Source organism: Lepidochelys kempii, chromosome 2 (assembly GCF_965140265.1).
Source record: "Lepidochelys kempii isolate rLepKem1 chromosome 2, rLepKem1.hap2, whole genome shotgun sequence".
In the NCBI taxonomy this organism is placed as follows: domain Eukaryota; kingdom Metazoa; phylum Chordata; order Testudines; family Cheloniidae; genus Lepidochelys; species Lepidochelys kempii.
Window position 1 is genome coordinate 49,419,298 of NC_133257.1, and position 27,626 is coordinate 49,446,923.

The window sequence follows — 27,626 nt, forward strand, 5'->3', positions numbered from 1 at the left end:
AGGGGGAAAACCTTCCAACAATCGTGCACATGGCACGCACATGCCTACTTGGAATTGACATGAGCAATCACTCGAAGAAGAATTCTATTTTGTAGAACAGAGGCATGTGTTTTCCGTTCCATGAGAAATCTGGCCAGTGCAGTATAAAAGGAAAATACACAGTGAGTAATTGCACCAAAATGAAAATTCTCAGACTTGAGAATTCTGACCTTTGAGCCCAGTGCTTTAACCAGAACATCATCAGAGTGACTGGGCTATAAACTGGAGCTGCCAGTTTGAAGAAATTTTCCCCCGAAGGCCATAGAGTTGCATTGGCTGCAGTAACCCTCATGGCCAGCATGCTACCCTCAGAGGATTAGAATAGCCAGGGGACCCATTACCTAGATACTACAGTGGCATTACATAAATATTTACAGTAGATAGATCCACATAGTCAGAGATCCACTGGTTCCACCCCTGCTTTCTCCAGCTCAGTCTTGCCCCCAAGCTCAATGTGATGGGGTGCAGGGAGCACTGGTTTGCAGGGTTCTGTGACATGCAAGGGGTGTGCACCACCTATGCAGGGGCCCCAAATCCTATCCCCTCCCTTTCAGCACAAGAACTGCACCATTTGGTCATAGGAATAGAGTCCTCCAGGGTTGTGGGGGAGGAGTCAGGATTTGGTCCTTTCTGAGAAGGCCTTAGGGCTGGATTTTCCAACAAATCCTTTGCTTCAGTAATGAGCTGAGGCACAAGACTGTATTCTGCTGTGGAACAGTAGGAAGACTCAATACTAGTGTCAGCAAAATTAAGATAGCAAGATGCTGCCCCCTGCAATGCTTTAGATGGATTAGAAGCTGGGCCTTCGGTTTGTTTCTTTTTTGGTGAAAACATTAAAAATCCAGGGTTATCTTCTCTTTGTGTGATGCCACAAACAACATTTTCCAGGTACTTCTCAAGCCTTGATAATGTTCTTCCCTGTTTTTGCACCCAGTGATACCTATTTCCATGCAACCCACTCCTGCTGGACCCATGCCCCCACACTGGGGTGCACCTAGGAGGGTTAGTATATACATTTGCTGAAAAGTGCCAGGCATGCCAAGGATATTATAGAAATAAAATAGTAATAGTATGTGGATTGGGTAACGATGTACATATCTACCTGTTTGCATGGCTTAACGCATATGGGATGAGCACATCTTTCCAGGTGCACACCGGAAAATTTGCCCTCAGTATCTCAGCCATACAAGAACACTATCTTGGTCTCTGTGGCAAAGGGATTAGCACTTAAAACAATTATCGCCAGCAAGCCTGCAATGTTAGCACACTTCGAGGATTAGAGATCTTTAAGGGCCTGAGCCTGTGAACCTCTCTCAGGTGAAGACTACTTAAACCTGGTCTATATTTAAAATGTAGGTAGACATAGCTACAGAGCTCAGGGGTGCTGACTTAATGCCAGGTGTCAACGCAGTGCATTGACCTAGCTACTGCTGCTTGGGGAGGTGGAGTTCCTACAGTGATAGAAAAAAACCCTCCCATCACTTTAGGCTGTGTTTCCACTTTGGGGTTACTGCCGGCATCAGTACTGGGCCATAGTTGCGCTGCTCTAGTGCCCGCAGTGTAGACATGGCCTTAGACTGCAACTCTTTGGGGCAGGAACTGTTGATTTGTTCTGTGTTTATACAGTGCCAAGCACAGTGGGGCCCTTGTCCTTGCCTGTGGCTCTTTGGCATTATTGCAATAAAAATATTACTAATAATAATTCTGTCTGTAAAGCAGAATGACAAAGCACCATCTACAGGTACTAATTATCCACTTTGTAGAAATGATCAATGTCTTCTGATGCGCAGATCAAGGTGCTTCCCTGCAGATTACACACAGGACCTGATGGCTGCCTGGAGAACAATTAATTACCCAAACTTGTTACTAGCCGTATTTAGAAAGAAGAGCAGTCTGAGTATAGATCAGAAACACATCAGATGAAGTTGGATCAATGATTCGGCACATAGCTGTTGCAATCTAAAAGAATTTCACACTAAGATCAACCCATTAAAGTAGGGGAGGAGAGGAAGCTGACATTTTTATTGTTGATGCAACACAGAGCTGTTCACTGATAGCTATACCTACACTGGAGTTTCATATAAACCCGTACATGATCCCCTGTGATGTAAACAGCTGAGTCAGTAATAAGGCTCTAACCAGATCTGTCGTTGTGCCAGGAAAACTGACCAGAGCCAATCTGCATTTTGCATACAAGGAGAACCTTCCAAATATCTAATGCCTTTATATTTTGGTACAAACAAAGAAAAATAAGGAAGTGACCTCCAGACTGGCTCTGTATTTGAATGAGCTATGTAAAACGCAGTCATACAGGTGCTTGTGTTAGCTTTCCTCTTAAGGTTCAAGTCAGATCTGAGTTCTGGTGATTTCACTGTACTCCACTCATTCAGTTTTTTTTTAAACTAAGCAGCCACAAATGTATCAGGACATAATAATTTGGAAATAAAGTGCTGTGTGATTCACTGATGCCTGCCAGGATCCGTATGGAGTGTCAGAGATGCCTGCATTGGCTTATGTGTACTGTAGTCATAAAACACCTTGAGATCCTAGGATAAGAACATATGTCTACATGTATCTATTACGTGCATGTGTAACATGTCACTCACTCACTGTCTGACTCAAAGAATTTTCATGTTCCCATTGACTCTTGAACTTCGGGACTCGTTCATTGTGGACTGCTGAGCATGGGAACAATCCTACATTAAAAAGAAAAGGAGGACTTGTGGCACCTTAGAGACTAACAAATTTATTTGAGCATAAGCTTTCGTGAGCTACAGCTCACTTCATCAGATGCATTTAGTGGAAAATACAGTGGGGAGATTTATATACACAGAGAACGTTACACACATGTTATACTCATGTTCTCTGTGTATATAAATCTCCCCACTGTATTTTCCACTAAATGCATCCGATGAAGTAAGCTGTAGCTCACGAAAGCTTATGCTCAGATAAATTTGTTAGTCTCTAAGGTGCCACAAGTCCTCCATTTCTTTTTGTGGATACAGCCTAACACGGCTGCTACTCTGAATCCTAGATTAGAAAACTGACCTTTACATCTGAGATCACCAAGGAGGTCATTGGTCATTTTCATCCAATTTCAATCATTTAAGCACCTTTATGAGTATACTAGGGTGTGTGGAAATTTACAAAAAATATTTATTTCTGCTATGAGACTGTTATGTTTAACATGAGGCCTTCAGATTGGAGAAATGAAGGTTCTCTGAAGTTGTTGGTTTTGTTTATTCAAATTTGGCCATGAACATTTCCATAAATGTATTTAAAAGGATTACAAAATTTGCATTAATTTATTTGTTACATGCTGCCACTTAGAATGTGGGGCAAGTTATTTTATAAGTACCATTTGTTAAAAAAATATTATTTCACCTGTTAAAATGTGATTCCTATGGATTTTAGGAAGGAACCTTTTGAAATATTAAATAAGACTATATTGAAAGAACATTGTGGCTGCAAAATGAATCCCTCAGAAATTTGGAAATGCCAAAACTGAGGTTGCATTACAAACAGTTTTTAATTAGATGAGCACATGTAATGGATAATGAATGAGATAGCTGACTATTTATTATTTGCCTCAATCACTACACTCCATGAAAAAAAGTGTACTGTTTCACTCTCTTTTCATTCAAAAATGTCTGAAGTCGTTTTGCTCAAACTTTCAAAAGGCAAAAAAGAAAAACAAAAAAAATCAACTTGAACAGACCTGGGACATTTTGCTTGAAAAATGAAAGTTTCAGAAAGTTATAAATTGAAAAACCTCTTTGGAATTGAAATGGTTTAAGCAAATATAACTATAGCTTTTTCTACATGCACTAAATGTTCTGCTGATTTATCACGCCACATAAGTATCTAGGTTAGTGGCTTAAAATTTAATTTGCTTGGTGTTTGGACAGTGCAGGCTTCGGTTTTGCAAGGCTCTATGGCAAATAACATGTGTGAGCCACATCCAGCTCCATCATCTACAATCCGGAGTTTAAGTAAAGGGGAGAGTAGACAAAGAGGAAAGCAGAGGGAAAGCTGCCACTCCTCTTTGGCTGATGTATGAGAAAGACTGTTCCTGTTTCAATCTACAATAGTCCTGATTACAGTCAGCCCCCTCCACATTGGTAGCCACAAAACCCACACAAACACTCTCTGATCACCTCCTGCTTCCTTGTGACCCCTCCTATTCTCCCCCAGTCTGTTACAATCTCACTGATTTGTGAAGCTCTGTGGCCTCTGACCTGACCCTTCCCAGCAACATGGTCTAGGAATTTAGGAGCTGGAACCAACAATTTTCCAAATGTGGAGAGACAGACAAGGAACTGGGGTGGGTGGATAGGCTCATAGGGTATGTCTGCATTGCAGCTTGGAGTGTGCCTCCCAGCCTGGATAGGTAGACTCATAGCTGTGTGGCACTGGCGGAGGCTTGAGCTAGCCACCCACCCTCACCCCTGGGTCCCTCCTCCAGTGCCCCAGCATCTGCACAGCTATTGCTAGCACGCTAGCGTGAGCCCCATTAGCCCAAGTCTATCTATCGGGGCTGGGAGACTCACTCCCCGCTGCAGTGTAGACATACCTTTAGCAGCCTGGAGTCCTGTGCAGCTCTTTTAGGGGTCTCAATGGTGCTTCTACTAAAGTCAGCTGAGGAGGTGACTAACAGAAGGGCCCAATCCTGAAGTTCAGTTTTTACTCTATTTTAACCCAGTCTTTACTCATGCAATTTCCCATTAACTCCAAGGGGAGTTTTTCTTATTGAAAGAGTAGGGCTGGGATATGGCATATAAATAAATAAGCCGAAACTGTGAGAGAACCACGACAGTAGGGAGGTTAATGTCCAGCTGAAGTTTACCTGGTCTGGGCTGACAATAATAGGTTCCCTCAAAAGAATCCAGGTAACACACTCATCACAAGGAGGTTCAGTCAAGGAGCCATGGTATGTCCAATAGTCCCAAGATTTAGGAAAAAGAATTGATGGATCAAAGTTTGAAAAAGGAGCCTCTTTTCCCTTCAAATAAATAAAACAGAAATCTCTTTAATAACACTAATGGAGACACTGAGCTTGCTTAAAAAGAGAGAGTCAAGTTTCCATGGAAGAATTAATGAAATGTCCAATATTATGTAAGAGGCTGACCACCTCCTTTCAAACATTTGCTCTGTAACTTACTTTTCTAGAAATGACCACTAGTCCAAGGCTGAGATTTCCCAAAGAAATAAAATAAGATGCACTTTATCAAAGTGTCCACTGATGTAATTAAGTACAGTAACTTCTTAGAACTTGTCACCATAATGTACTGTTACCTAACAATTGTGACTGTGCATGAAATATTTATGTCCAGGATATATTTTCACTAACCCGTCCTATAAATACATAAATATGTAGCCTTGTTCAGATTTATACTTTGCCAAGAAAAAAAAGTATAACAAATAAAATTCAAGATGCTGTGCATTGATTTTAATTCCTTAGCTCATGCTCTTATCTTTCTCTGCTTTTCTTGAACTGTTTCTTTTTCAGAATAGCTACAGCCCAGTTTTGGATTTCTGTGATATATATGCATCATGACTGGATTCCACTATCCAAAACTGAACAGCTAGGTTTCCATTGTTACTAAAACATGGTGTAAAATCTGACAGGCAGTCTCAGTTGCCATGTAATGGGGCTGGTATCACTGTTGTCTTTTTAACATAGTATCTGACAGTGTTTGATCTCTTCACTTATTCAGGAACTTTTGATTACAGTGGTGAGGCTGTTCCACATGTAGATAATGGCATGAAAAAAGGCATTAAGAAAAAAGAGAGAAATGGTGGCTCTGGCATTATGGGCAGAGCAAAGAGGGCAAGGGACAGAGTAATAAATGATTCACGGTTGGTTAAGCAGGGAGAGGTGGAGTTATTTAGGGACTGAAGATAAGGCAAAGAAGTTTAAAGCTGAGGTGATGGAGAGTGGGGAGCTGGTGGAGAGGTTCAGGACTTGACCCTGCAAATCAATGGTACTACTTACGTGCTTAAAGTTAAGCACAGGCTTAAGTGATTTGCTGGATTGGATACACAGTACTCAGCACCTTGCAGAAGCAAACTCTTAAAAAGGTGAGTGACATAATCAATGTCAGATGTATTCTGAAGAGTGAATTTTATTTTAGTAGAATTAGAATGAACCCCACCAATGTTGGTCATAGACTAATATTTTTAGGAAACACCCAGTGGTTGCATTTATTTCCGGTGTTAAACGTAGTCCTGATACTATAATTCGTATGCAAACTGAGCTCCCTTCTGTGGGAGTTCTGCCTATATAATGGGACAAGTATGGGACAAGGCCCTTAGATCATTAATTAATTTAAAAAGCAGTTTAGGATAGAGTTTGCAATGATAGTTGTACTAATTATCAACGAGAGCTGCCTGGCAACTGATCCAAAGCCCACTGAAGTCAATGCGGGACCTTAGAGAAATGAGAGGAGGAATTACATTTCTCCTTAAAGAAAAAAAGATATTCCGGGCCATAGCCACCAGAATGTGCTGGCTGCTATGTGTTGCTGGAATAGTGCAAAGCAGCCAGAGCAGACTAGTGAATCTGGCTTTCTGATTTTCCCTACTGCAGCTACTCAGTTAACCTAATATAATAAAAACTGTTCTGTTACCTTTGTTTTAATACCATTTATTTCTTCAAGAATTCTCTTCATCTCTGGTTTGGGAGTTTTTCCTACCTGTAATGCAGGAAGCAAGAGTTGAAAAGTAGATATGACAGCTGCTTTTTTCCCCTTCATCATTATAGGTCACGACTACATGAAAAACTGAACTTGACCCATCCCATCTGTCAGTTTAATTAGCAACATTCTCAGAACATCTTGTATGGAACAATAACAAAATGTTACACCTGATAGGGGGAAAAACACCCTGAATAATATAAAAATCATTGCTTGATTTTTCATTATAGTAGTATTTGCTAAAACAACATACCAGGCTCAATCATGCTCCAGTTGAAGTGACTAGTATGACTACCACTGACTTAAGTGAGAGCACGGTGGGCTCCCAGTATTGAATATAAACTTGATGCAAAAGAAGAATTTCGGAGGATTAGTAGCAAATTAGTTTCACAGTTCACACAATTTTGGACTTATAACAAATAGAAAATGTATAGTTTCTTTAGCATGCATATGTACCATTTGATGGTAATTCTCCTACCAAATGCATGCTTTAGCCCTTATGCAGAAGCCTGACTTTATTAAAAATACAACTATATGCCAAGCTGAGGATCCAGGGAAAATATGAGCAGAAAGCTGATATCTCTGCAAAGGATCTGATCTCACGTAAAGAAAAGAAGAGAAGAGCAAAGAAATACTATAATAGGACTCTCTGTATTTCAGAATAGGATTACAGTTTATGGGAAGGCCCTGGGTAGCACAATCTAAAAGTAATGTAACTTCTCATCACTGAAAGAATGGCTTAAAACATGGTTCATGTCACCAGTAACACAAATTTGTCCTTATTCTCTTGGGCCTCGTTGTGAGTCCCATGTAAACCAAACACCCACTGAAGTTTGGCATCAGAGAAAACTTCAGAAATCGGTCTCTTCTCACAAGACCACCACATAATTTGACTGGTAAATATTAAAATTTACCTAATTTACTCTAATATACTAAAAAGGCTCAGGGTATATTTGCAGAGATGTGTGGAGAAGCTCACTCAGCACCGGCTCCTATTACATCTGCTAATAGCCAGTGCTCTCATTCCTCATTCTCATAACAGACACAGAAATCATAATGTGAAAGAAAAATCACTACAGACTTTCAACATCTGAGGGTCTTTCATTAAACAACTACTACTGGACCCACTGAGTTTTGCCTGAATAGAGCTAAAGAACTCAGGAAGGACCTCAGATTTTTGTCTATTGATATTAGAAATGAGCCCAAACAAAAATCTTGGAACAAATTCCACAATTAGGAGGAAGTTTGAATCTGGACCAAATCTAAACTTCCTGGCTGGAACCCATTTCTGCAATGGGCTGAACCAGAACCTTGGATTTGAAGACTGAGAAGATTTTGATCAGGATCCCAATTCAGAGTTTGAACTTGGGTCTATCTCTAATTAACATTGATGAGAAATGAGTGGCTAAAACCCACCATTTGAAACTAAAACTATACACCCACCAGGTAAATCTGGTACAAGTGATACATGCTGTTTTTTGGCATGTTTTTCTCACGGGAAGATTAAAGCGGAATCTTTTGGAGAGATCCCGGATATAGAAATCAGTCAGCGAGTAATACAGTGCACCCCTGATTGCTATTGGACAGCCACCCGCTATTGACACTGCACCCCCTGAGCAGGAGGAGTACACCCTGTGGTTAGGATGTCTTCCTCAGTCCCTCTATTCACATCAGAACATAATCCACCATTCTGAACATGTCCTCTAATGTGATACAATACTGAAAAGCAGAGCAGGAACCTTTCTCCTGCAAAGAACAAATGTATGCAATATTACAAAGAAAGAATGAGCTCTTTCTACTTACTTGCAGAAAAATACCCAAAATAGCCACACCATCATAGTTTCTCAAAGCTTCAGCGTAATTACTGTATTTTGAATACCAGTGTATCAAATGAAGCTGTAACCAAATACAATTAAACATTAATAAATATTATTCTGCAATAACAAGCCACCAAGAGCCCAATCTTGCATTCACTGTGCACCCAAACCTCTTTCAATAGGGTGAACAGGGAATACAGGATTGGGCCTCAAATGTATCACTCCACAAAAAGAAAATATGTATAAATATGCCCTATACCTTCTACAGCTCTTCCATGTGTTTGTGCTTTTGTAGCAATCACTTGTCAGCTATTTTACTTTTAAACAAAGTGTAAAAATTAGAATAGGGAGACTGCACAAAATATTGGAAAACTTGCTTAAAATTAATCAGATCATGTAATAGAGGAGATGCTTACCCATGCATGTAATTGCATATGTGCAATATATAAGTTATCCATTGATGTGTTGAATCTCAACTGGATTTTCAGGTTAATGAAATTCTAAAAGAAAAATCCTAATTCATGTGTGCTTTATAAATTATTACTCTGTAGTTGTCTGCTCTACTAGGGAATGGACAAGGTGGCCCTTTCCCACTTCTACTTTCTGTAATACTATGTTTTCAGGAAAATTTTCAACATTTATTTATCCTTCCAGAGGACTTATATAGCTTCTAATACCACTTGGTATGTGAACACATATTTTCAGGAGAGCTGAACAAACAACTGATTTTGAAGTTCAGTAGCAGTTCCAAATACTATTTTTAAAAAATTGGTTTGATTTAAATCAAATATGAATTTTAGGTGAAATGGGGAGGTCTGTTTTAGGTCTTTTCCAGAGCAGGTCTTCCCAGGTCTTCCACAACCCAAGAAAGTACCCTAACTGCTGAGCTAAAGGTTATAAAGGGGGAGTAAACCCACAGGAGCACCTCCTTCCTGCACATTTAATTCTTGCCAAAACGCATGGCATTTTTGTAGCTGGCATTCCAAGGTATTTACGTGCTAGATATGCTAAACATTTGTACGCTCCTTCATGCTTTGGCCACAATTCCTGAGGACATGCTTCCATGCTGATGACGCTCGTTAAAAAAATAATGTGTTAATTAAATTTGTGACTGAACTCCTTGGGGGAGAATTGTATGTCTCCTGCTCTGTGTTTTACCCACATTCTGCCACATATTTGATGTTATAGTGGTCTCGGATGATGACCCAGCATGTTGTTCCTTTTAAGAACACTTTCATTGCAGATTTGACAAAACGCAAAGAAGGTACCAATGTGAGATTTCTAAAGATAGCTACAGCACTGGGCCCAAGATTTAAGAATCTGAAGTGCCTTCCAAAATCTGATCGGGACAGTGTGTGGAGCATGCTTTCAGAAATCTTAAAAGAGCAACACTCCAATGGATAAACTACAGAACCCAAACCACCAAAAAAAGAAAATCAACCTTCTGCTGGTGACATCTGACTCAGATGATGAAAATGAACATGCATTGGTCTGCACTGCTTTGGATCGTTATCAAGCAGAACCCATCATCAGCATGGATGCATGTCCTCTGGAATGGTGGTTGAAGCATGAAGGGACATATGAATCTTTAGCTCATCTGGCACGTAAATATCTTGCAATGCTGGCTACAACAGTGCCATGAGAACTTTCAGGTGACATTGTAAACAAGAAGCAGGCAGCATCATCTTCTGCAAATGTAAACAAATTTGTTTGTCTGAGAGAATGGCTGAACGAGAAGTAGGACTGAGTGGACTTGTAGGCTCTAAAGTTTTACATTGTTTTGTTTTTGAATGAAGTTATTTTTTGTACATAATTCTACATTTGTAAGTTTAATTTTCATGCTAAACAGATTGCACTACAGTACTTGTATTAAGTGAATTGAACATATGATTTCTTTTATTTTTACAGTGCAAATATTTGTAATCAAAAATAATATAAAGTGAGCACTGTACACTTTGTATTCTGTGTTGTAATTAAAATCAGTCTTTGAAAATGTGGAAAACATCCAAAATATTTATATAAATAGTATTCTACTATTGTTTAACAGTGTGATTAACTGCAATTAATGTTTTAATCGCACGATTAATCGCATTTAATTTTAATCACTTGACAGCCCTACTTAATTTATTTTTCTGTTGATGCAACATCTTATTACAAAGGATAAAAGCAGCATAGCCCGAGGCCTCCAATTACACTCTAGTGAAGCCCAAATCACTCCATAAAATTCATTCTCCTCTATACACAGACCTAGAGGTCAAATCTTAGTCCTGAAAACTAAAGGCCAAGTAAAAGCCCTTTGTTTGATGGAACCAAGCAGGAGTTTGGAGAGACAGAGTCCTCCTATTCAGCCTGCAACTAGGAACTAGCATAGCCATGCAGTTTGACCATGGCTGACGCTAGTAGCAATAGAGATGATAGAAAAAAATCATCCATGGCCCCTACCACAAGGTTTTGGGCCAGTGGAGCTATGCTATGCATCTGGTCTGCCAACATTTCTCCTTATGGCAAGCTGTTCAGAACCACCATAAAATTCGGCACCATGGCATGTACGTGGGTTTCAGGGTGGGAACACTAAGAGGCTGCAGCATGGGTTCTCATATAGAGAAACCATGGTATTTCCATGGTAGTTTGGGCCTTGAACTCCCATGTGCGAGGGGGATAGAAACTGGAATTTGTTATTAATTAATTGGTCTTTGAGTATTAGGGAGAATTTAGGCCCACAGTGAGTACATACTGGGTCAAATCCACCCATTAACTTCAGTGAATTCAGTACATAGTAGTTTGGTGCTTTTACAACAAAATAGAAGCAAATATTTGTTTAAAACAATTCTTAACAATAGAGTGATGATTTAAAAGCACAGATATTTAGAATGTGGAGGATATTCTCTGCCACCCTGCATCGGTTTTAAGGTACATCCAATTTTGGACCTCAGACCATTTAAATATCCCTTTAACAAGCCATTTCCCTCATCTGTGAAAATACCAAGATGCATTAATGCTAATAAACAAGTAAAACTAGCAAAACATGATATTTTCACAAGTTTGAGAAAAACAAAACACTTTGCCACAAAAGCTGTGTTTGTTACAAAAACAGCAAAAGATCTTACTGAAAATGGTGAATATCAGGTTGGGGCATATTTACAAAAATTTACACATTTTGCCAAGGGCGAGGGGTTTGTATTTTAGTTGTGAAAAAGCTATGTTTGTTGGCAGAAATGATTCACCCTGGTTCACATTTTTGAATATTCACTGAAATAACAGGTTTCATACACAAACCAATAAATACAAATAAATACTTGAAAGTGAAAATTGTTCATGTTGCCCAGCTGCACAATAATTCCAAATTTCAGTTTGCACCATATAAATATATATAAAAAATGGGTCCTACCTCTCCCGCATATTTCACTCCATCCACAATGTGCTCAGAGCCATGGTCATTAGAAGAACCCCAATGAAAGTGAAGTTGACGCAGTCTGTAGATACCTGGGAGTGGCCCATTTCTCAGCACTGCAATTGATAACCTACATCAATATTTGGCTCAGAACTTTTTCAGGAAGCTTTGCTTCACAAGAGAGGTTCATATATTTACCAGAGAGGAGTCCAAACCTTGAAAGTGTTGAGCACCTACTGCAAATTCAAATTATTTCAGTGGGAGTTGAGGAAATTCAGCACCTTGCAGGATTGGGCCTATATCCTCCTATAACTAGGGTACATAGCACTATTTGATTACATAGCTATAGAAACTGCCATGAATCAGGGTCAAACCACAGAATGTGATGCCAGTTACCGAACAGGTCCCCTTCCTCTAACAGCAGCATGTATTGCAGTTTGGGGATGAAGCATGCTAAGGATGGCCCACTATCCTCGAGCAAATGTCCTGCTGTGGAATGAACAAATCTATGCTGAGCATTTGATGGGAATCTCTCTCGTGAAACTTGCCCTAGAGAGACCATGCAGCATTACAGGTATTGTAGAGGTGCCATGAAGTACTAAAGCCCTACCAAAGCTTTTAAAACTAATTTGTTGCAAGCAATGTTTATTTACAGCATAGTCTGTTGCCTCTACGGGAAGTCTATTTCTTGAAGAAAGGGCAGAAGAAAAAGGTAAAAATAGATGAGTTAGAGAAGTGGCAACTGAGCCCGCAGACAAACTTTTTTCCCTGCAGAAGTTCCATAGGCGTAATTCCCATTGCAATATGTTCACCAAAGAGGCCATAATGCATTAAAGAGCCATTATTCCAAACACTGGGAAGGTTTTATTTATAGACCACAAAGAACAAGGTAAGTGCATTTTGACAATATCATCATGGTGTGTGGATTCTTGACTACTCACACTTTCCAGCTAGTAGGTTAGGGTCTGATCCTGTCAAGTTCTGAGCATCCTCAATACCCATTTACTTTCTTGGAAGTTAAAGGTGCTCAACAACTTCTACAAGGGGTCCAGCACCTCACAGGATTCAGTTCATATACATTAGGTAAGGACAATTACATCCCTGGATCTGAAAAGACTGGGAGTAAGTCCATGTTCAGCTCCTTTCTGAAATGTCCTAGAACTAAAGCATCTAAAGGAGGCCTTTCATGTGTTCTCTCAGAAATGTAATACTGTAGGCAGTTTGTCAGCAGGATCAGTAGCAGCTGTCAGGGGCATCAATTGTCCATTAAAACAGACTTGTAAAACCTAGTAATCCTGTTTGAGGGGAAATAATGACATAGTATTTTCACTTGTGGACTATCACCAGTCATTTTAAGTCTGGCACCAGGTGAAGCTGTAAGACATCATGCCAAAAATAAATAAATAAATAAAAGAGCTTTTCTCTTCTATAAACAGGGCTTAATTTGTGCCTAACTGATTTTGATCCAGACATAATGACAAAAGACTATGGCTTAACTTTAATTCATAGATTCCAAGGCCAAAAGGGACCACTGTGATCATCTAGTGTGACTCTATGGTATAACACAGGCCATAGAACTTCACAAAAAAATTTAATGGAGACTATCTTTTAGAAATATGTCGCAGCAGGTAAACAAACCGGTCCGGCGCGCCAGGGGCTATTTGGGTTGTAGCTCTCCTAGACAAAAGAAATTCACATCCTTTGGGGTATTTTTTCTTCCATTGTTCCTTCATTTTCAGGAAATCCAATTTTAACACTCTGATGGACAAACATAACACTAGGAGATATGCCAGTTTTGAAGGTGAGTTTCTGATATTCCAGGAGTAGATTAGCAGTAGATGCTAAGGGATTGCGTAAAAGATTCACATCCCCAAAATATTTATTTTATGAACTGTATTGATTTGGGTAGGTAGGTTTGCATGTCCAATTCCTCTGTAACCTCGGAAAAAAAGAGAGGTAAGGACACAAGTACATAATTCGACAATGGATGTAGAGTTCTCATATGACATTTTATAGACAAAGAGTATCTAAAAAGGGTGTTTTTATATTCTGTGTTTGATTTTTCCCACAGAACAAAATTCCTATTGTAGGATGTGTCAGCTGCATTCTTCCAACCTGAAAGCAAAAGTGTACCTGAAATCCTGCGAGATTCCCTGACAACTGTTATCTGTCCATGATAATCCTTAACTGCAGAATTATCTTGCTGCTTTCTTTACAGTAGGTGGAGAAGATGTGGTCCTGTCCAAGGAATGGAGAATGCATCCTTCCTGCAGCTTTGCTTGGGAACCTTCAGAATCTCAATTACTGGCATTTTTGGTTGGCAAAATCCCATCACTAGAGTCTCCCATAGATGAGAAATGTTTCAGGGTCCAGGGATGCTTCCTCCCAAAGGGTGGATTTGCCACCAAATTCTCTGTCCCTGGGATATGTTGAGCAGTTTAAGTTTCCAGATGTTATGGACAGTGGTCATCTATGCTGACCTGGTTTCCACTAGTTCTAAGGAATAGAACAATCATAATATTTCCTGTATTATTTTCCATCCCATTCCTTTTTGCAATCTAACTTTTTGCTTGCTGTTTTTGAATGCTGCTGCATATTGAGCAGAGGTGTTTACGATAAGATGACTAACTTATCCTGTACCCAGGATAAAAACGCATCCCACAGGACAAACACAATTACCTTTCAATGATACACAATTGCCAGGAGAGCCTGAAAATTTCCCCATAGTTTGGATGCATAGGAATGAAGAAAATGGCTGAGTGTAAATCTGTTTTTCATTGAACTTCCCCTTTTTAAACCTTGAGTTTAAAGGTTGACCCTTTAGAAAATGAGTGGACACTCATAAAAAGCTGCATGGACTTTGCATGTAAGATTGGATTATATCCCATAATGGACGTAGGCATCACGAAAATAGAGTTTATTCAGCCACAGGAGAGTTTTCCTTTGGCAGTACTTCTAGGTCCTGAGACTCTGAATTTTCTATGATCTTTTCCTCTAAGTCTAGGGTGAGAAAGCTGTCTATATTAATTTACAAAGTGAGGACCCCTTGTACTGGTTTGGTGCTAAGGTGTAATTTTAGCCTGTCTGATTCCTATCACAGGGCTGATAAGATGATATTGGACCTTTTACAGAGCCTAAAGCATTCCTGCCTTTGCTGATTGGATTGGAAAAGAATCTCTGCACATGAATATAGAATGCTGCACATAAAAGACTGATCATCTGAATGTCTTGTCTTGTAAGTCAGTAAGAAAACTCTGCTTCCATATCCCAGAACCTGCATCTCCCAGTTGGTGAGGTGGTCTGCCTTGAGATGCAGCACACAAGTGAAGGTTGAAAATTCTCTTACAGGCTGGATAGTGCAGCCTCTTGATCTCCTTCCTTCTTGGCTTGAGGATAACTATACAAGCCACAGCACTGGAGATGCCCTCCTTCTTCCTTATCTTCATCAATATAACTATGCCTCTGGAGAACTGAACTGTTTGGATTAGGGACCCCAAATGGTTTAAGCAAAACTTTTCCTATCCATGATATCTGCAATACTGCGTCCACCCTGGCATTGGTAACCCAGCATGAGTCTGGTGTGCAGGATAAGCATTTCTGAAGCCTTTTCAAAGAGAATGTCCCACATTCCCTTCTTCTGTTCTAGCTCTAGGACATACACAGCAAGAACACCTGAGAATTTACAGTGTTCCAATGCACATAATGTTTATCATGTCTTACTCCCTCAGCTATTTCTATCCTATTTGGAAACACGTTTCTGAAAAATTAAAAGTGGAGAAAAGCTTCCTCTACATTGAGAGTGTCTGGACAGCCTACACTGAAATCCCAATCACAGCCTACACTGAAATCCCTCTCAGCTTCTTTTCATGGTGTCCAAGCATGGGATTGCAGAAGAGGGCAGACAAGAGCCTCCTAGTGGAGCTCACAGGCTCTCTCTAATGATGTTTGTGTACGCAGCATTTCTGGCAGGTGGGAGGTGGCCCCGTCAAAATGGTGTTGACCTTCTTTAGGCATTTAGTTGAGTGTTTGGCTTTATGTGTGGGCTTTGGGAACTAGGAATTTCCCACAGTTTATTTCTGAAGGAGAAATATCATGGCCACAGTAGGGAATACAGATGTGACTCCGTTAAGATTGCTGTTGTTGGACTCAAGTAACTTGGCTTAAGCCATTAGGATGCACCTCTCCCGAGGTGGAATAGCCCAGGAGAGTGGTATTAGGAAAGTACTCACAATATTTTCGTTCCCAGAGGGCTCTTGGTCAGTGACTGATTCTTACTATGCGTGTTTGTACACTGGTTTTGAATGGGGCCCTTCTCTCCTATTTATGGAACATTTATTATAGTGACGACAGTCTAAAGTACTTGCTGAAATGTAGAATTCACAGCAGCTATTTAAAAGAGGCCCCTGTCACAATGTGGGGCCTGTAACTGGGTGTGCAGAGACAGAGGTCTGGTGGAGTGGGGCCTTTCCATTTCCTGCAGCGCCCCATGGTTATCCATCATGGAACTGTTTTATGACCAGCAAGAGACTGCATTTGCATCAAAACAGTACAGTTTTTTAGTGAGGCTGGCATAGCCAGTGCGGGTCAATGCTGTACAGGAGGATGCAGCTGAGGGGAGCAGAGACTCTTCCATGTAGCTCGTCTGAGGTCAAGTGACAAAAATCAGTTTGGCACAGAAGGTCAGCCCTGTTTATAGACATGAGGAGTTCTTGTCCTTGCAAACGAGTCTTAAAACCCTTACCTGTGGCCAGATCTACAAGGCCAAATGGTAACCCACAAGGGAAAATAATGAGGCATTATTCCCCAAGATAGAAAATGTTGCTTTACAAGGAAACAAAGGAACAATATCATCAAGCAATGTTACAGTTCATTATGTCAACAGTGCATTAGGAAAAAATCCATACATAAATAAACATGTACTGAGCAGAAACTATCAGTACCACCATGATCATTATGACTAATAAAGTCAGTTAAGCAGGTTTCCAAAAGGCCTTCAGTCACAGAGTAAAAGGTTTAGCTTTGTTGTTTGTCTTTAGTTGGCATATGTGCAATCCAATGGGAATACATAAGCAAAGCTTTATGTTAGGTTTTAGCTGTGCAAATTCTTCTAACTCTTACTGACTTTAGTAATACTTAAATAAATCATCATAAATAATTTGCAGTTATATAAAGTCTTTCACCTAAGGATCTCAAAGTGCCATTCAAAAGTAGACAAGCATGGTTATCTTCATTTCCCTTTTACATATGTGGAAACTGAGCGACAGAGGCTAAGTAACTTACCCAAAGTCACAGAGCAAATCAGTGGCAGAGTTGGAAAGTCTGTTAGCAGAGTTTCCTGGCTAATGACCAGACAATACTTACTCCCTGCAGTGTGAACTGTGGGACTAGAAGAGATAGCAGCACCTTAAAAAGGTTATTCTTTAATAGTTTTTGGAGCTCTCTACATTACAAATGGCTTTCTTTTAACACTCAAAACCTTATGACAAGGCAAGGAGCTGGTACCATGAATAAGGAACTGGGAATAAGGAAGCAACTTCAACCTCATAACTTTTTGTAAGATTAGACCAAAACACAAGTCCAAGCTCAGTTAGATTTCTCCCAACTAAAGAGTTATTACTGTTATTTATCTTCAGTATTTCTATGATTGTGGAAGCCAAAAAATGAACATATATTCACTGAAAGTTGATAAATATAATATCATTTATGAAATGCTAGCATATACAATTCTTCACATTAAAATTTCTGTTGGTAAAAGTTTTATGAATGAGCTACGTCCAAAGAGAAACATTTCTATGAAAGGCTGTAATGAGGCAGTGGAAGATCTGGCAGGAAGACAAGAGGGAGACTTGCAGGAAAGCATGTCTGAACGCTGTATCTCCAGCCTCTGTCCTGCAGCCACCAGGAAAATCAGTGGGGTGGGGTGGGAGGGGGTACAGATGGCCAGAGAATTTGTGCATGGAGTATCAGGGGAGATGCCAGAGGTATCTGGTGGAGTGACAGAGCTGGAAGAAAGAGCCTAACCTGGTCAAGCTCTCCATGCTGGACGCTCATCAAGGTGCTGTGGTTGGATTCCAACACTGGATTTACGTGCCTTTAAACTTCCCTGGGCCTCAGCAGGCCTCTCCGGCTCCAGCCTCCCTCGCACATTTTCTGAGTACAGTTGCTCAGTCTGTTACCCCCTTCACAGAAGTGGGACCTCATGATCCAGTTGCCTTAGACCCCCAGGACCCGTCCTAACTCCCTTCAACACAATACCTTAGGCACTCCCTTTTGCAGAGCTCCACACTTTGGGGACTCTGGTTTACAGTTTAACACTTCAGGGACACATGATAGTTGAAGCAAACAGACATAGATTTTGCAGATAGATTTCTAAAAAAAACCAAACCACCACTATCATTCTTGGTCACCTTTTCTCTCAGAATCAAACACCTAATGAGAATACCTAGCCTGAAATAAATTTACACAAGCACAAACTTTTCTGCACTTTGTGACAGCAGTGTTGCTTATGTGTAAGCATTTCATAATTTACCTAAGATTATTTATGATTATTATTTATTTGCTTGACAGTAGTCCCTAGGGGCTGCAGTCATGATCAGGGCCCCATTACGTAAGGCTCTGGGTACCTTTAGTACTGTGCTGCCCTAAAGAGTTTACAATCTAAGTATACGATGAGAGACAACGGTGGATGCAACAAACAGATGGGAGCACAAGGAAACAATGAGACAGCCCTAGTGCGCATAATCAGCAGTGATTATGGAGGTCTTTAGTATACTGCAGCTACCTTTCGTTAATGATGTAGCTCATCAATGATAGAATTCCAAAGCAAACGCCATGAAAATGAATCTAATAAAAAAAAAACACATTAGGAAGAAATGCTAAGTGATTTCCATTAAGGAGATGTGGTTTTGTCTTTGCTAGAGAACTAATCAAAATCCCATAACTATTCCCAGTCTGTTGTGTGCTTCCGTTTTTCATTTTATTGAATAATTCATCTTGTATTCATTTTGACTATAGATTTGTTTTCATGAACCCATCAAAGTAATAAAAAAAAAGTTGATGTATACACACTTAAATATTTAAGAGCATTGAATCTTTTAGCAAATTCTCTCATACTAATTATTGTCACTACTAGCAATAGTAGTTGAAGCTTACAATGCAGTTTAAAAACAACATCATATTTTGTGCCAAAAGAGGCTGGTCTTTCACCCTACAATATAAAGGGACAGCCATTTGTTTTCCCTTTTTTTAAGATTGGTACTTCACATATTACAAATAAATGGCACAATCCTGCAGACCTTACACTCAAGCATAAGGGCTGCTGCATGGGGTCCAAATTGGAGCTGCCCGAAAATCAGATTTGCAGGAAATTTCAACATTTTAAAATGTGTTTTCCTTTTGGAATGTTGTTGTTTTCTTCCCAAATTGAAGGAAATGATTACCTAGGCTACATCTTTATTACGAGTTAGGGGTGTGATTCCCCTCCTCAGGTACACATACTTGTGCTAACTCTCACTGAGCAAGCATGAGTATAAGTAGCAATGAAGCCACGGTAGCGTGGATAGCAGTAGTACAGGCATGACCTAGCCATGACAAATACAAACCCACCTGAAACCACAGGGCCCTTACTTGGCATGGCTAAGCCTTGCCTCTGCTGCTACCCATGGTACTGCAGCTATACTGGTATTTACGCTTGTGCTAGCTCGATCAGAGCTAGTGTGAGTATGTGTACACCAGCAGGGAAATCACACCCCTAGCTCCCAGTGTGGACGTAATCTTAGAAAAAAAAATCAGTTTTGAAAATTTGTCATTTCAGAATATCAATATTGTGTTGGAATTGTGTAGCTTTCTTTCAAGTTTTAATTTATGGAGTTTTTCATTTTAATATTATTTTTACATTTATTTCATGATATGTCAGATGCTATTTCATAAAAAAAAAGTTTTTCAACAAAACAGCCTTTTCTGACAACAAACTCATTTGACAACAATTTTCCTATCCGCTCTACTCCAGGTAGTACATGTATTTTCTGAAGCTTCTTGAGATGTGTTCACAAGGGCAAGGTACTTTGTGATCAGAAATTATGGCTGTTGTTGCTAATCTGCATTCAGAAATATTCACTGAAAAGCTCTGCAAAGATGAGAGCAAGTTTTGATTTCTAGAGCCATAAGAATTAGAGCTGCAGTACTACTCACTTGATTTCCTTTTTAACTCAATAGTGAAGCAACTTCATAGCTTATTGACAGCAACTTTTCTATGAAGTATAGCCAATGGTAATAGTATGAAATTCCATTTGTACAGAGATGCTACATGCTGCTGGCACTTGCTAAAAGGTATTGGCATGTCTCTTCGATATGTATGGATGCTCTAAGCCTGAAGAGCCACATCTGATATGTGCAGCACTTTGCATGTGGATGTAAAGAATTGGTGGGTAAACAGGTTAATAAGAATGGTGATACTTTTAGAGCAGTGGTTCCCAAACTTGTTCCGTCGCTTGTGCGGGGAAAGCCCCTGGCGGGCTGGGCCAGTTTGTTTACCTGCCCTGTCCGCAGGTTCGGCCGACCGTGGCTCCCAGTGGCCGCGGTTCTCTGCTCCAGGCCAATGGGAGCTTCTGGAAGCAGCGGCCAGTATGTCCCTCTGCCTGCGCCGCTTCCAGTGGCTCCCATTGGCCTGGAGCAGCGAACTGCGGCCAGCGGGAGCCGCAATCGGCCGAACCTGCGGACACAGCAGGTAAACAAACCAGCCTGGCCCGCCAGGGGCTTTCCCTGCACAAGCGGCGGAACAAATTTGGGAACCACTGTTTTAGAGAGTGTTAATGTTTGCTTTAAGGAGTTCATTTTAAACTGAAGTTTCTAAGCCCTTTCCTTTTGTATCTGGGGACTCATTTAGCAGAAATACTACAGGCTTAATCCTGCAGTCCTTAGGCAAAAAACTCACTGACTTTAATGGGATTCTTGCCAGAGTAAACAAAGCAGGATTTAGAGTCGATTGTTAGCTATTTTTCTTTGTCAAAATAGTATGATCACACTTTTCAAAAATGATATTTTGCATTTACACGGGCATTCCAGCTGGGGACCTCAAAGCGTTTCTGGTGAAATTCACTCCTCTCACAGAAATCCTGAGGATTTGGGCTCCATGTAGGTGGAGTACAGTGTGGCTGGTGAGGGGAAATCCACCCTACAGCCAAGGGGAACAAGAGTATTGGGGGCACTGAATCCACAAAAATGCAGATATTGGACCACCCCCAAAGTGGCCATCTGTGTTGATATGCATAGGGCCAGTACAAAGACCCTTTTGCATATAGCATATTAGCATATAGAGCAGATGTTGTTTTCCAAGAACTTTGCAAACATTCATTTCTATAATTTCTTCAGGTAAAACCCAGACTAACCTGATCTATTGAAAGTGTCATCAAACACAACTTTGCAGGTTCTCCCATTGTTCACTATGGTCCTAGCTCCAACAGGATCATATCCAACACACCAAGGCAGAAGAGAGGACTCATAATGGACCTCTTTGGAATTGATTTCAATAGGTGACTGATTGTCTCCTTTGGCAATAGGGTAATATTTGTGCCAGTGCTCAGGTCCTAGGAAGAAATGCAAAGGAATGACATGAAAATCGCTTCCATTTAGGCATAAAGTTGACATCTGTTTAATACAAATACAATCAATGTTACACTTTATTCATACATCGCCTCACAGCTGTGCCATTCACTGTGGATTTTCCCCCTCCTTTTGGTTTTCAGACAGAGGCATTTGAACCATTGGGCGGGACTCCTTTTAAGAAACTGTTTTTGCAGGTGAATATGCGGCTGAGCCACAGGCCCGCCCCGCCCGCCCAGCCGGGGAGCTGGAGTCAGCCGCCTGGATCGCCGCGCTCCAGGAGCTGTCCAAGATCCACTTTCCGGGTGAGGGTGGAGATCGGACGGGGAACGCGGGTTGACCTGGCGGTAAAGTGGTGCCCAGACTTATTATCATGGCAGCAGAAGTTGCAGGAGCCGGGAGCCAGCCCCCACCCAGCCCGCCCCAGTCTCAGCCCTTACAGCGTCTGCCAGAGCGGCGGTGCCGGACAGATGCGCGGACAGCGGAGCCCGGGCCGGCCGCGAGCGCTGCAGGCTCCCGCCCGGGGAGGCTGCGGGGCTCGCCCTGCCCCTCACTCACCGTTGTCACTGTCGTAGCCCCACTGACAGGATTGCTGGGCCATGCTCTCGGCGCGGCGTCTCCGCACTCTGGGCCCGGGCTGCTCCGGCCGGCTCCTGCAGGACGGTGGCGCCGGCTCCGCCAGGGGCTTTTATAGGCTCCCGCCAACTCCGAGCCCCCGTTGAGGCCGGTCGGGGGGGCGGGGGGGAGAGGGACAGAGGGGGCGGGGGCGCCTGGCCGGCGCGCAGGGGGCGGAGAGAGCGATCCCCTGGACTCCCCTGCTGCCCCCCCCCGCGCCCTCCGCCGCCTCTGCCCCGCTCCCCTGCCCGTCTGCTTCGCGCCTGGCAGGCTCGCCCCCCGCAGAGCTAGTCCCCTGCCTGCGCCGCTTCCCGCTGCGTCCGCCCCGGCTCGGGGCTGCAGCCCCCCGGGATCGTTAGTGTGTATTTGTAATTGAACGAGGAGCTGCTGTGATCCTGTCCCCACTCGGGTGCGGGGGGAGGGGGTGCTGGCGGTACCGCGCCTCGCACCCCTTGCTAGGTCCCTGCCTGGGACCAAGATTTCTCTTCACGGCGTGTTAAACTTGTGACTTCGGGGCGTGACACAAATCATTGCACAGGGCTGGGTGTGGGAAGAGAGACTAACTTATATTGAACCATGCATCTCTCCCTTGCAGTAGAAGGTGGTCACAAAAATGCCTGTTTGCACCGTAGGATTAAAAACAAATATATGCGAGGTGCATTACAAACAGGAACAATAAATAGCTGACCCTGGGGTTAGGCTGGGGCTTATATTTCAAACTCAAAGAATAACTCTTCTCCTTTGCACTTCAGTGATTCCAATAAATTTAAACACATAGTGCAAATAAAATGAGTAAATGCATCTGTGGCAATACAGAGCCCACATAATTCTTTAGATGAGTTGTACCACTAAGGTGCTGTCCTAAGTTCTTAGACCTGTTCCAGCTGATGCTCTCTCTCACAGGGCTCTTACTAAACACTATTTAGTATTACTGAATATTACATGGGGCATCACTAATTGTTAAAGGATGTAGTAATTTTTTTAAAATCAATTTCCAACAGGAGGCTTTACAAATGCATCAAATGGGAACGGAGAGACAAGGTTAGTGGGGTAATATCTTTTATTGGACCAACTTCCCTTGGTGAGAAGGACAAGCTTTGGCTCAGACACAGAGCTCTTCTTCAATAACACTGCATACACCAAATGGGACTAGTTAGTGGGGATCTAAATTTGTCCTGGCTAGTGACTTTGAGGGAGGAAATGCTGGAGGGAATTTGAGAGAGGAAACGGACATTTTACCAGGCTAGTGCCTCCTTCTGCCCCTGTTTCTGAGTGCATAAAGCCAGGAATTACCAGCAAGAGAGTGCAGACACCTCAAAGCTTTTGCACTAAAATGACGATATGGTTGAAATCTTTCAGTACTAAAGGATTTGTTTTTAATTTCATGTTCTGGGAAGCGTAAGGTGACGGGTTTCCACTCGTAAATAAAATAATAAATTCTTTGGCCAGCCTGAACCAACACACTGCATCTGAATTCATCATATTATGCTGACCCTGTCATCCAACTGCAGCTGGCTGACTCTGTCTGTTGAGCTTATGCTGAAGGTGCAGTTACTTCACAGAAGCTGCTGTATGTTAGTATAACACCAACAGACCCTGCTCAGCGGTGGGCGGGATCAAACCTGGGACCTCTGGAGTTTAGTGCATGAGCTAAAAGCCAACTGCCTGTTAGCTGGGTATAGAACAGACTCATTAAACTCATTCTGTAAGTGATCTCAGTGCTACTAGAGGGGACAGAACATTGCACCTAGAAGGCGTTATCTCAAGGAGACATGGATTCAGCAATACCTTTTCCCACCTTATGTTCAGTATAACTTCGAGTTTGGAGTTCTGTCAAGGATAAGTTTGGCTCATCGACTTTAGTTATGTAATTGTACATCATAAATTCACATTGTTCCCTATCACATCAAATTCCCATTTGTGCAGCTTAATTTCAGCCTGTGCACTCCCACTGGCTTCACAAAGAGCCTGATTGCACAAAGTCAGCAGAGGGTGGTGAATTTCCAAATTCTTGGATCTTTTTAAAGATGCTACTTACTGTTCAGGACATTCTTATTAAACTGCAAAATCATTATAGAATATAGACGGCTAGTCTCCGACAGCTCCCAGTAAGAAAACCCTTGCTTCAGCCAGGCTGGATTGATTTAAATCATCAAGTAGAAAGCCTCAACTGAAACTGTGGATTTTAACCAGCTTTTCCATTTGTACTTCAGTTATTTTCTAAAGAAAGATGCATGCACATTAGTGGATAGAACCATTATAACATGTTGATTTACAACTATAGAGAGCCTTTACAATAGATATGGTACATCTTTTTGCTACCTGGCAGGGCACACTATAATTATATACATTTATTTGAGCAATTATATAGTTTAATAATTTAAATTCTTATTACTTGTACATTTTAGTATGTTAGAAAAAGGGGAATGATATATTGTTATTTACTAGATAATTAAACGTTTTACTCGTGATTAGTATCAAGTTTCATTAGGATGGTAAGTGGAATTCAATTAAACACATAAAACAGCCTACAATATTTTTTATTAAACAAAACACCCTTAATCTTTTCAAAAATATTGATTTTTATCCCACACTCAAGTGCAGGTTTTGTTTTGCTAATTCTAAGTTAATAAGTAGGGAGTCATGCACCAAATTGCATGTAAACTCAAGGCATACTTGTTAGCTTGCATCATTCTGCAGGTGACTCAGAGGGGCAGTGGTGCTGGAACAATTTGTATAGGGGGGTGGAAAGCCACTGAACAAAACTGCAAACCCTGGATATAATGGAAACCACTTAGTTCAAACCATGTGTGACAAAGCTCTGCCCTTGTCTCCATGGGTCCCACGTTTCCTGGCAGATTTCGCTAGCCTCAGAGGCTCACTGTGACCCTCCACATAACCTTCTCTCTCTAGAGACAAGGGTCACAGAGTCTACTGAGCCATTTTCATCATAAGCCAGCAAGGGAGGTGAGGAGAAGCTATCCTCCCTTGCACAGTCTCTGTTGTCTCACAGTCTCAGTGATTAATCGGGGGAGGAGGGGCAAAAAGGGGAGCCCAGGCCCACCCTCTACTCCAGGCTCCAGCCCAGGGACCCTAATAGTATCAGCTATGGTAGCTGACCTTTTAGAAACATGACATGTACAATTCCCTGGGCTAGTTCCCCCACAGCAGCCCTCACTTCCTCAAGCTCCACTTCACCCTTACCTCAGGGCCTCCTTCCTTGTGCCTGATATGGTGTGTATTGCTCAGTCTCTCCAACAGCACAACTTCCTCCCACAGCTCCTGACCTCTACACCCACCTGACTAACTGGGAGGCTTTTAACTAGTTTCAGCCAGTCCTGATTGGCTTCAGGTGTCCCAATCAATATAGCATTCTCCCTGCCTTCTGGAAACTTCTTAATTGGCCCCAGGTGTCTTAATTGACCTGGAGCAGCTGCCATTTAACTTTAACAGAAGTTTGAGAGCTGGGGCGTGCCTGCTGGGGCTCGGGACTTCAGCTCCACTCCTGCTGAAGCCCCAAGCCCCAACAGGTGCATCCTGCTGGGCTGAAGCCCCAAGACCTCCCTCCCCACTGGACAGACCAGAGGTAATACATGGTGGGGCAGTTAGAGTCATGTGCCCCACCCAGATTTTTGCCAGGGTTTGCTGGCCATGCTGTTACACAGTACTGCTGGGCCCCGTTCCTGTACAGCAGCTGCTGGAGCCAGCAAGCTGGGAGCTGAAGCCCTGGGGAGAGGCAGCGGCAAACAGCTGGGAGCTACAGGGAGAGCCGCGGCTTTTGTTGCTGCCTCTCCCCATGGAGCTAAAGCAGCGGCCCCTCCCTGCAGCTCCCAGCTGTTTGCTGCTATTTCTCCATGCAGAGCTAATGCCTGGGAGCTTCAGGGAGTGGCCACTGTGGGTAACGGGAAGGGGTGTGGGGAGGGGGGGGCGTGACTCAAGCTGTTGCGGCGGGGGGAGGTGGACCTTTAAATTGTGCCCACTCACTCTCAGCAGGCACCAGTTGACCACCCTGCCGCAGGGTGGAAGCCCAGAACTACCGCTCCCCGATCTGGTAGAGAATTGGGGAGGGGGGCCTCTGTGAGCCGCACTTTAACTGTAAGAGAGCCACAGTTTAGCCACCCCTGACCTAAAGGCTCCAAATAAAACCAGACCCTGGTATGATAGACACAAACACTAACTAAGAGACAGTCCCTTCCTCAAGGACTTCACATTCTAAATAGGCAAGATTGACAAAGAATGGGAAGAGAAACAAAGGCACAAGACTAGCCCAAGGTTAGATAGTTATGGACACAGCTGGGAACACAATCCTGGTCTCCTGTTTAACACCCTGGTACCATTGGACCACACTGCCTCTCCAAAGAGCATTACAAAGCAGGTAAGTATTATTATCTCAATTTCCTGATGGGATAGACAGGTTAAGAGACTTCTTCCAGGCTTGTTTGGTGGTTCCTAACCCTTTGCTATAAACACTCCCCTCTGCTCTGTCTTTCTATTATAGGTAGTAGCAAAAGTTGAGGGGTGGGAGACAAATACGGAACATTGGGTTAGGTATTTGAAGTTTAAATTAAAGTATTTCTCTTAGCAGAATTAAGGTATAAAGTTCAAGCAATCATAGGAGCAATTAAAAAAACATTACAGACCAATTTCTGTCCTTAAAAACAACAACACGGAAATTTAACACAGAGAACTCCCTAATCTGACTAACTAGATGACTGTTACAGTTTTGTCACTGGGATTCACTCACGTGGCACGCACTCTGAAATCCAAGTCTCAATTCAAGAATGAAAATCTGAGCTATCTGCTTTTATACACTTTGGCACAAACTGGTTTAGCATAATCCAAGAATGACAATCTGACCTAAGCTGTTTGCTTTTATAAACTCCGGACATGTCTGCTCTGAAATTCCAACAGATTGGCGCCTCTTCTCTACGAAGGTACAGCTTTAAGTCTCATGCTGACCTTGAATTGTACAGTTTAAGGTGAATATTCAGTCATTTGGGAACAGAAAAGTACAGGGGACCTGAGCAGTTTGGAAAAAACTTTCAGATTATGTAGTAAAAAACAATATTCTTTACTACTCATTAGCGCTAATGGACTTGCAAAAGTAATAAAGCTGAATACCAAAACACACACATGCAAAAGCTGAAACTAATGAAAAAAATCTCGCTTCATAAATCTTAATAAGGGTCCCAACTCACAATCTATTCTGATCTCTCTTAAAATACTCATGTTTTTTTGTCATGGTAAGTGCGCCTGATCATCCTAGGTATGGCACCTCTTTATTAGAATGGATTGTGGGAATAGATGTTTATATGCAAATATATTTTTAATCCATGTACTTTTGATTCTATGGACCAAATCCTGCTCCCTCCCTATCTTTTTCAGGTGCACAGTGACCAAAAAGTATGAGAACTGCCATAGTTCTGCTGAATAGGGAGCGAAGGGACAAGCTGTGAAGAAGCTACTCAG

At 41.9% G+C, this 27,626-nt stretch overlaps 1 protein-coding gene across 2 annotated transcripts in view; it reads right to left on the minus strand.

Annotated features, from left to right (window-relative positions):
• Positions 1-22,589, minus strand: part of LOC140906552 (carbonic anhydrase 3-like) — a 33,643-nt gene extending 11,054 nt beyond the window's left edge. The window contains exons 1-6 of one of the 2 annotated variants that reach the window (XM_073330663.1): positions 22,101-22,589; positions 21,329-21,526; positions 11,940-12,058; positions 8,538-8,630; positions 6,669-6,734; positions 4,886-5,041 (exon numbers count right to left, since the gene is read on the minus strand). In XM_073330663.1, coding sequence (XP_073186764.1) covers positions 4,886-5,041; positions 6,669-6,734; positions 8,538-8,630; positions 11,940-12,058; positions 21,329-21,526; positions 22,101-22,143 — 675 coding nt within the window. In that variant the 5' untranslated portion in view covers positions 22,144-22,589. The remainder of the gene's footprint in view (positions 1-4,885; positions 5,042-6,668; positions 6,735-8,537; positions 8,631-11,939; positions 12,059-21,328; positions 21,527-22,100) is intronic. The other variant, XM_073330664.1, reaches the window with a different exon arrangement.
• Positions 22,590-27,626: the final 5,037 nt, after the last annotated feature.